Consider the following 10,674-nt stretch of genomic DNA (forward strand, 5'->3'; position numbering starts at 1 on the left):
TGTTATTGGCTGAGGCTGAGCAAGTACTTAAATTTTAATGAGCCTTTGTCATATACTACAATAAAAAAAAAACCCATATAAACCCACCGTTGGCGTTTCTAAACATAAAAAACATCGTAAAACAATGACACACTAACTATAATACAAAGTCCATTATAATGAGGTACACTTTAATAACAATCTTAAAGTTTTAGCTATGAACAATAACCATTAGTTGATACACACCCTAAACTTTATATACCTTTATATTTATTTTGTATTTATTTATATTATATTTATTGAGTACAACTTGATCTTGATGTTTTGCGAGTATGCACAATAATGTACTCTCAAGCCTCAACCCACTTATTTTTTTTATTGTGAGTTTACGCATTTAACCTATTTTCTTTTCAATTATTAGCCATGACTCCACTTTATAGAATCGTGAATGGTTAAAAAATTATAGATTAAAATGAATTGACTATTCAGTAATATATCACTTTGCTAATATGCTTAAAATCAGATTAAGCAACCCATCAACAACTATATAACCCACCAACGTTAGTGAATTAATGTTAGGGGTAAGCTCAACACCGAACTGGTATCGATCCCAGTTACCGAAATACTAGGTATAAGTGTTTTCAGTAATGGTACCGTAGACAAAAAAAATCAGTAAGGACCGGTACCGATCTTGATTTACCCATAAACTTGGTACCAGTATCGTTTGCTCAGCCATAATTTACGCCATATTCAAATTACACGAGTTACACTCGTTTGGGCTCGGGTTCAACTTTTCAACACGATTAACAAATCATAATCACCGCAAAATAAAACCATCATTCTTAATTGTGAATATACATATAACATTTTATTTATTTATAAAAATGACTAAAATAGCGTTTGCTTTAAGTTGAAGCTAATAATTCTACCTATTACCCTAATAACCCAAACGGTTATTATTATTGTTATTATTATTATTATCATTCGTAAGTCTCACCACCGGTGTATCTTACAATTACCACCACTGTGACCTATTATTATCAATTATTATTAACACCATCGCCTCCTTCTGTCGATTGCGTATATCAGATCCACGATCTTCATCATCATCATCAATCCGCATATTATCAGGTACAATCATAACCCTAACCTGCATTCACACCTCCTTAATCGTTTCATTTACTTCTATATTCGTTAATTATTGATTACGTCAGCCCTAGGTTTAGGTATTTAATTGTTTTGTATCAATTTGTTCACGGTTATTTGTTTTCAATTGTGGAACACGTATTTGCAGCGTAATATGTTAGTGTTTTGTTATTGGATTGAAGTAATTGATATGTGTTATGTGTTTTTGCAGAGTTTGAGATTGGGAGGCTGTTGTTGGAGGTGAAGTGTGAAGTAATTGGAAGGAAGTATGTTCGGTGCCAGCAGCCGTAAGTTTCGTTGCATTCAGTTTTGAGTTAATGTCACTTTCTGTGTTTTGGTTGCTTTATAGTGTTGTTGATTATAGGAAAAAGTACTGGTTGGTAATTTTGTAAATATAAAGTTGTAATTCGGCGAATTTATTATCACAAAGTTTTAAGTTTTACATGTCTTGCTAATTGAAGAGGAGTGTGTCTTGGTTTTCATCAGCTTATTAACCTAAATACGGGCTAATTGTGATGTAAGACTGATTGAATATCTGTCAAAAAGTTTGAAATAGAAAGTAGATATGAACTTTATTTGTTATGCCTAAGGCGGTAGACGAGACAAGCTGGCTGTAGATGAACTGATAAGCTTTATTTATTATGCCTAGTATTGTCACTCACTTACTTAGAGCTCCAGCCTCCATGCAAACTTCTCTTCAACAAACAAATGACAGATTTGACTTAATAGTGACGCAAGCTCATAATTTTACACTGTGTTTATAGGAATGAGGTTATTAAATATTATGAATCAAGTCTTTTTTTCATGAGCTGAGCTTCTAGTCTTTTCATTATTTATATATTGTATATATGTATATAAATATAGATCTAGTAAAGAGGTGCTAGCTAGAGGATAATGTTATTGTGCTAATATGTGTTCCTGATTTTTGGAGCTTGTCACTTTTAACTGGATGTTTTCTTAGTTATGATCAGCAAATTCGTGTATCTAACTGTATCTGATTTTTTTTAAACAGCGTTTGGGCAGTCATCTAGTAGCCCATTTGGGTCTCCATCAGTTTTTGGGCAGAACAATAGTCCAAATAACAATCCCTTTGCTGCACAACCATTTGGTAGCACGTCTCCTTTTGGTGCACAAACAGGGAGTTCACTTTTTGGTGGCACGTCTACCGGTGTTTTTGGTGCCTCGTCAACTCCAGCTTTTGGGAGCTCAATGCCTGCTTTTGGAGCTTCGTCAAGCCCAGCCTTTGGTGCTTCGTCCTCTTCTTTTGGTGGTAAGCACATTTATCAACATTTTCAGAGTTCAATCTCTAAATATTCTCATACTTTTATGGATTATGAACTTGATTTGATCTTATATATGAATTTCTTTGATTCACCTCATCTGATTGAAATTTCAGGTTCATCTGTGTTTGGGCAGAAGCCTGCATTTGGTGGCTTTGGATCCACTACACTGTCAAGTCCATTTGGAAGCTCATTTCAGCAGCAATCACAACCTGCTTTTGGAAGCAATGTATTTGGTTCTTCTCCTTTTGGAGCAACAAGTCAACCTGCTTTTGGTGCTTCTAGCACACCAGTATTTGGTGCCTCAAGCACCCCTGCCTTTGGTGCCACAAGCACCCCTGCCTTTGGTGCAACAAGCACTCCTGCGTTTGGTGCAACAAGCACACCTGCGTTTGGTGCTACAAGCGCTCCCGCTTTTGGTTCTACCTCAACCCCTACTTTTGGTAGCACAGGCTCTGCATTTGGCGCTTCTGTTTTTGGTTCAAGCACTCCGGCTTTTGGTGCTTCTAGCACCCCAGCTTTTGGTGCATCAAGTACACCAGCTTTTGGTTCTTCTAGCACTCCTGCATTTGGTGCTTCAAATACCCCAGCTTTTGGGTCTTCACCTACTACTGCTTTTGGTGCCACCAGCTCTCCTTTCAGTTTTGGGTCAAGTCCAGCATTTGGTCAATCAACATCTGCATTTGGAAGCACCCAGTTTGGTGCCAGTAGCACAGCCTTTGGGGCTCAAAGCTCCCCATTTGGTACATAGCTAATTATTTGTTTCAGAACTAATAATCTATAACCTATGTTTAGTCATTTGAGACATAGCTAATTATTTGTTTCAGAATTAATAATATATAACCTATGTTTAGTTTGCTGAAGCTTTTTTACTAACTCATTATGCGCACGCATGCAGGGGCCCAAACCACAACACCAACATTTGGGAGCCCTGGGTTTGGTCAACAATCTTTTGCAGGCCAACAACGTGGGGGAACTAGAGTAACTCCTTATGCACAGACACCCGAGGCCGACAGTGGTACTGGTACACAGCCTGCTGGAAAACTGGAATCAATATCAGCAATGCTTGCTTACAAGGAAAAAAGTCATGAAGAACTTAGATGGGAGGATTATCAATTAGGAGACAAAGGTAATAATCATTGTGGTTTTTCTCGTATTACTTTTTTCATGATGATTTCTTGATGTTTATATGTTTGTTACAGGGGGGCCGAATCCCGCTGGTCAGTCTTCTGGTGGAATGGGCTTTAACATGAACAACACACAACAACCAAGTCCTTTTGCTTCCTCATCACCTGCATTTGGGCAGTCATCTGCAAATCCGTTTTCTTCCACTACAGCTGCCAACCCATTTGCCTCTAAGACTTCAACTTTTAGTACCGGGTTTGGGAGCTCAACTTCTACACTTGCTTCTTCGCCTTTTAGTGCTACACCATCTAATCCTTTTGGGTCAACATCTGCACCGTCCGCATTTGGGTCAACTCCTGCTTTTGGGTCTACTACTGCTTTTGGATCTGCAACATCCGGTTCTCTCTTTGGTACACAGAGTGCATCTCCATTTGGAACATCAACATCTTTATTTAGTACTCAAGCCCAGGGAGCAACTTCATCATTTGGTACTGGCTTAAACTTTGGAAATACCCAGTCATCCCCTTTGTTCCAGTCAACCACACCTGCACTTGGTCAAACAAGTTCTCCTTTTGGGCAGACCCCCTCAGCTTTTGGGCAGGCTGCCCCATCTTTCGGGCAGAGTGCTCCGGCGTTTGGTCAATCAAATGCATTTGGAGGAAACATGTTCTCAAGCACCCCTTCATTACTAAATACGAGCAGCATGGGATTCAACCAGACAACTGTGAGTTCGTTTTGGTAGTGTTGTGTAATTTTGGTTAGTTTATTTAATTTGCTAAATGTTATAGTGCATGTAGTCTTTATACAATCATGTGAGAAGGGATTTTGGAAACTTTGACATACCTACTTATACATAACCACATGTCCAAAATCAACTGATCAACTAATGAAATTGCTGTGACTATTAGTTGACACCAGAAATACCGTTTAGTTGTGTTTAAAATATAAAGTCATAAGCAAGATATAGTACAAACAAAACAAATATTTAACAGATGATTTTATCTGTATCCACCTGTGACATTTTCGGTTTCAGTAGCTAAAATCTTGAGTTTAAGTTCTGGTCAAGTCTTATTGGTGTAAAAAAGCAGTATGATATTTTCAGTTTTATTATTAGCGTATTTATGTGTTTAATGTAAGAACCACCACATAAGCGTGTTCTTTTATTTGTTGTTTTATACTTGTGCTTACACACATACTCACTTATAACTGCATATGGTGTTTTTTTGTTGTTTAAAGATATCTGAATCTTGGAATACATGTACCCTGTACCCAATGATGTCGAACACAGTGGCATGTTTTTGTTTACTTTTATGACAACCATTCTGAAAAATTGTTCTTATCTTTTTGAATAGTTCTCACGCATTTGTGAATTAAACCGGGACTCATTATACTTATATTTATATTTAGTATATATATAAACACAATCTTCATTCATTGTGAATTGTTCATGCTTTTTAAAATGAGATCCTCATGCATATTTCCAGCCATTGTTTTTTAAAAAATTTTCTGAATTTCTTTGATGCTTGTAAAGTTGTATATGTGGTAACTGCTTAACTTTTGTTGGTTGATATGCAGCCTTCCCTTTCAATGCCTTTTCAATCGGCTCAGCCAACTCAGAATACTGGTGGTTTTGGCTTTGCAGCACCAGCAGGTGAACTAAATACTCAGTTTTTTAGATTCTATTTTAAAATTCTTCATTAATTTTTTCACCACGATTATCTTTATTATCTTTTTGTTTTGACAGGTGGCACAACAAGCATTTTTGGTCAGAATAATTTTGGACAACCGTATGTTTAACCCACTGTTCTTTTGAACATCTCATTATGTAGACATTGTTTATATCTTAAGGAATTTCTCAATGCTTGATTTGACAGGTCTGTCAACCCGAGCCCGGCACTAGCACAACCACAGTCTATCACAAATCCTTTTGGAACTTTACCAGCAACGCCGCAGATGTCAATTGGTCGTGTGGGAAACGCACCTTCAATTCAGTATGGAATTTCTAGCTTGCCAGTAAGTATTGTATATAACAACTTTGTTGTGCGGTTGTGCCAGTAAGTTAGTATCATATCCTTAACTTATATCTTATCATAATCTTTATAGGTTGTTGACAAACCTGCTCCTATGAGGATATCATCTGTGTTAACATCTCGACATCTTTCTCAGAGGCGGATTAGGTTGCCTGCAAGGAAATATCACCCCAAAAATGACAGTCCAAAGGTTGAGTGTCACACTTTACTTACTTATTTTCATGCTAAATGTATCATGTTGAATTATTTGGTTGCGTTGCAGGTTTCATTTTTTAGTGATGAGGAAGAGACTACGAGCACACCCAAAGCAGATGCTCTTTTCGTTCCCAGAGAGAATCCAAGAGCTCTGGTTATTCGCCCTCTGGAACAATTTTCTGGAAAAGCATCTGCAGAGAAACCAAAAGAAAAAGATGCATCTTCTCCACCACAAGCTAACGGTAATATTTCTAGTGAATATTTTATTTTAAGACGAAAAATAAAGTAAAATCTGGCCACTTAACCGGTCGAAATGCTCTACAAACTCTGTGTGCATGTAGCATGCTGTATAAATCTGTGTGCTAAAACTTTTTTCATCATTAAATTGTATTATTTTAATCCAGGTCAATATACCGAGTTTGCTTCTACCACACATCAAAATGGTCGAGCTACAGATAACGGGAACAGTAAGATGATCTCTTATATTGCATTTTTTAAACAATTTTAAACTTTCTTTGTATCTGAAATGAAGGCTTAATTTTGATGAAGTTTTAAAGTAACACCTTTGGGTATTAAGGTTAACAAGTTTAGGGTCTAAGACTAACGTCCGTTAACTTTTTCTGGTAAATGTGGATAAAGTAATAAAGATACTCTTCTATTTCCGCAGGGGAGATTTACGCAATTAACTCTATTTTGATACAGGGGTCATTTGCGTAATTAACTCGAATGCAAAATTACACTAACAGTCTCTCACCTAGGTTACATAATTAGTTTACATAATTAGTTCAAGTGTGAAAGACTGAATGCCCTTGAATATAACAGAAATGATAACGTTAATACCCAAACTCGTTACAGATTGAAACCAAAATTCCCAAACCTGTTTCTTTGCCCAAACCATAGGGACCATTTGTATAGTTAACTCTTAAAAGTATTAGAGCTTGAGTTTCAGTCGGTTTTGGTTAATGGTTCATGTTTAATTTTCATTTTTATCGTATTAGTAAATGTTGATTATTGTTTTGATCAATACCGTGTTTGTGTTTTTTGTTTCTAGGCCAACAGAAAATACATTATTTCAGCCTTAATATCAACATTTTTAGCTTTAATGTCTGTTTCAGTTAACCATGGATTTCATGCAGGAACCCATTCTGAAAATGGCATTTTCAAGGAACAAACTACTTCTGTCAAAATAACTCAGAAAACAAATGGTGCACATGATGATCATACAACCCAAAAATCCGACTCATACATCACCTTAACTGGTCACCGAGCTGGGGAGGCTGCAATAGTTTATGAACATGGGGCCGACATCGAAGCGCTTATGCCCAAACTACGCCACTCAGATTACTACACTGAGCCTCGCATCCAAGAATTAGCCGCTAAAGAACGCGCAGAACCAGGCTTTTGCCGCCGTGTAAAGGACTTTGTAGTCGGGCGACATCACTACGGAAGCATCAAGTTCCTTGGGGAAACTGATGTGAGACGGTTGGATCTCGAGTCTCTTATCCAGTTTAATAACCGTGAAGTGATTGTTTATATGGACGAGACTAAGAAACCGCCTGTTGGACAAGGCCTTAACAAGCCTGCTGAAGTAACACTTTTGAACATTAAATGTGTTGATAAAAAGACGGGTCGCCAGTTTACCGAAGGACCTAGAATTGAAAAATATAAAGAAATGTTGAAGAAGAAAGCTGAGGATCAAGGTGCTGAGTTTGTCTCTTATGATCCGGTTAAAGGTGAATGGAAGTTTCGCGTTAGCCATTTCAGCCGGTACGCGTTTAAAGAAGACGAGGATGAGGATGACACTCTGGTTGAATGATATACATACTTGCAAGCTTGCACTTCTGTTATTGTGGTTTGGCGACCAACTTATACGTTTCTTCGTTTTGTTTGTTATCAAGTTTGTTTGTGACAACGTTCGATCCAGCAAGACAATAACATTGGTGGATTTGAATGAAGAATTTTAATTTTTGTTTTGTTTTTTTTAACTGTGATGTAACAGTCATGTTGATTTTGGTGTTTTTGTGTTGTCCCTTTTTTGTTTGTGATGTATTGAATGATCCGAGGGCTTTTTGTGTTTTATAACTATTAGCAACTTATGTTAAATTGACAACCCAAGACATGCTTAGACTGATCTTCGGTAACAAACTCATAGGGGGCTTATCGTGTCATTGCTCAAAAATATATCGAATGATCTTCGTCCACATGTTACTTATTTTCCCTGAACTTTCTCCAACATGTTTGTAAGAGAGATTCTAGTGCCTCCAAATTAGACAGAAGAACTCACCAAAATGGTCATCTTGACCAATAAGTTTGGCAAATTAGTCTTTACTTTATAGAGTTTCAGTTGTGCAGTATTTTGCAAATGTGTCTTGGTGTCGCATATTTACGGCAAGTCGGTTAACCAAAAATAAGAAAGTCAAAATTTGTAAAAAGAATCGATTAATTTGTCAAACCACATCCACCAATTCATGGAGCTCTATCTTTAATTCGTGGGGTTTAATTTGGGCGAAAATCACCAAAATAGCCCATTGACATTATAAATATAACTAGACTTTTTTGAATTATTAGATCCATGTTGCCCCTTAATAGTGTCACGTCACTCTCATATTGCCTATTCATAGTGTCACGTCACTGTCACATGGACACTGAGGCACAAAGGCCCTCTCATTGTTGCCCCGAGGGGCTTTAAACTATATTTTTTTTACAATAAAGTTAAAAGAAAATAACAATACTTAAACTACAATAAAAATAAAAAAAGATATAACCTAATTAAAAACACAAGATAAGCTACTTAATTAACTGTTTGGGTTTGTATTGGGGATTATTTTTGTGAGATGTTGAGAATTTTTGAAAGAGATTGTGTGCTTTGGATGAGAAAATGTATGATGGAGAAGATAGATTTTTGGGTTTAAATAAATTAATTTAATTAAATTATTTTTTTTAAACAAACGGTCATATGACCGTTGCACTTTAACCATGGCCCACCTCCATCCCCACGCCGCCCCTTCTTCCGCCCACCGCCCCAACCCAAATCACCCCTCCAAGACGCCCTCGGCGGTGTTCCATCCCCATATCGCCCCTTTACAACCCATAGCGGAAGGTCTAATAGTAGCGTTGACTTTCTGCTTATGCGCCAATCATTCATATTCTGCGTCAATCCCTACCTCATGCGTCATTATTTTATTTCTTGTGCGCCATGTGGCATAGTACATCATGTGCCACCATTTTTCTTGCGCCATTTTGCAAAAATATACAAATGATTTTTTTTTCTCGTACGTCATTTTTCGTCCTATTCCGCATAAATAACATGTCAACAGCTGGTTAATTGCTAGTTAAGTGGTGATTGAATAAATTTTATGACTATTTTCACATTCTTTTAATTCAACATGTTTTGATAATTTTTCCTTGGTTTATATACCGTCTATACAAAATTCCTACTAGTCTATAGGCCAACACATACACAATAGAATAAATATTATATACACAAAAAGCAACCCGGCCATGTGATCATTGGGTAATGGTCCATTTATCTTTTTTTTTTTTGAACAGCGTCCATTTATCTAAAACAACGTCCCACGATTCGTAACTTAAAAAGGTATGAAAATTAATAGCCATATTTTGGACTTAATTCGTTCTTCTATTCTCGTGTGAACTTTAAATCACATAAAAAAGTTAGTTTGATCAATATGTTTTGTGTTAAAATGGAAGAGAAGAAAATAATATACAAAAGAAGATTGAAGTATGGAAAAAAGTGTATTGTCAAAAATATTATACACAGAAAATACAAAAAAATACCCGAAACCAAATTTACCTTGTCTGCGAGTGGACGAACATAAATTGTACGATTTTTATTTTCTTGATGCCTTTGAAAATGCACCAATTTAGTGGCCAAAGATATTGTTGTTCTGTCTACTCTATGCCCCTCATGTAATGACTGGACGGAATATGCTCTTCATGTGTTTGGTGATTGTAACACGGTAAATAACATTTGGATTTTGGTTGAAAGGCGGATCGATGTGAAATTACCTATTTTAAGATTTCCTTCAGACTTAATGGATTGGATGGATAACTCTTCGCCGAGTGTGGCTAAAAAAGAAGTTGTATGTACGAGTATATATGTGTCTTGGTGGGCGCGCTATTTGGAAGCTTCATAATGATTTGGTATTCTTGAAGATTCGGCCAAAAAAATTCGTGGTTGTTTGATGATGTTATGTATTATTATCGAGTAAGAAAAATAACTTTTAAGGTTCTTGAACAGAGTAGATGAAAAATCTCATGCTTTGTAGTATTTCTTTTCTTTGCTCGTCTAGCTTCTTACTGGTCAATGCTTTATAATTAAGATTCCGTTGCTAAAAAATAAATCTGTTTGTATATATAATTAAGCATGAAAAGATATGGCAAGTGAAGAAAATCTTAATCATACATACTTTATGACATCCAAAAATGTGTACACTAACTTATGAAACCCAGTACATATATCCAGCCAATAAAAATGTATACACTAGCTTGTGTAACTAAACACATATACTCATCCAATAAAAAAATGTATGCACACTAGCATTTTTAACACTAGCTTGTGTAACTTAACACATACTCATCCAATAAAAAATGTATGCACACTAGCTTGTGAAACTCAGCACATATATTCACCCAATAGTTAGGGAGCGTTTGGTTCACAATTTTTTTTAAAGGAATTGAAATTTGATTTTGAATTGGAAATGAAACGCAATGTTCGAAAAATCTATAATGTGTTTAATTGGTAAATTGTTAATAGAATTAGAATTCTCCTCCCTCTCAACTCACCCGCCACACTATCTCCCGAAGACGATGGAATGGGTGGGGTGGGTGGGTTGTGGTGGGGTCAAAACATTTAATCGGTTTTTATCAACTTTATTTTCAAATTGGAAGGATTTATGAAT

The 10,674-nt window shown here is 36.4% G+C and overlaps 1 protein-coding gene across 2 annotated transcripts; it reads left to right on the forward strand.

Moving 5' to 3' along the window:
* Nucleotides 1–927: 927 nt before the first annotated feature.
* On the forward strand, nt 928–7,828 carry LOC143604060 (nuclear pore complex protein NUP98A-like). Of its 2 annotated transcripts, none has more exons than XM_077080654.1 (13): nt 928–1,110; nt 1,337–1,412; nt 2,138–2,395; nt 2,522–3,148; nt 3,304–3,534; nt 3,608–4,254; nt 5,106–5,181; nt 5,275–5,317; nt 5,405–5,543; nt 5,634–5,750; nt 5,823–5,997; nt 6,160–6,222; nt 6,892–7,828. In XM_077080654.1, exons 2-13 carry the CDS (start codon nt 1,394–1,396, stop codon nt 7,569–7,571), a joined length of 3,075 nt encoding a protein of 1,024 aa, XP_076936769.1. In that variant the 5' UTR covers nt 928–1,110; nt 1,337–1,393; the 3' UTR covers nt 7,572–7,828. The 2 variants fall into 2 exon arrangements, with proteins under 2 accessions (XP_076936769.1, XP_076936776.1); XM_077080661.1 differs by having other exon boundaries at nt 928–1,086; nt 1,334–1,412.
* The last annotated feature ends 2,846 nt before the right edge of the window (nt 7,829–10,674 follow it).

Source organism: Bidens hawaiensis, unplaced genomic scaffold (assembly GCF_021521415.1).
Source record: "Bidens hawaiensis isolate Kalapana, Puna unplaced genomic scaffold, B.hawaiensis_p1.1 tig00001961_1, whole genome shotgun sequence".
NCBI lineage: Eukaryota > Viridiplantae > Streptophyta > Magnoliopsida > Asterales > Asteraceae > Bidens > Bidens hawaiensis.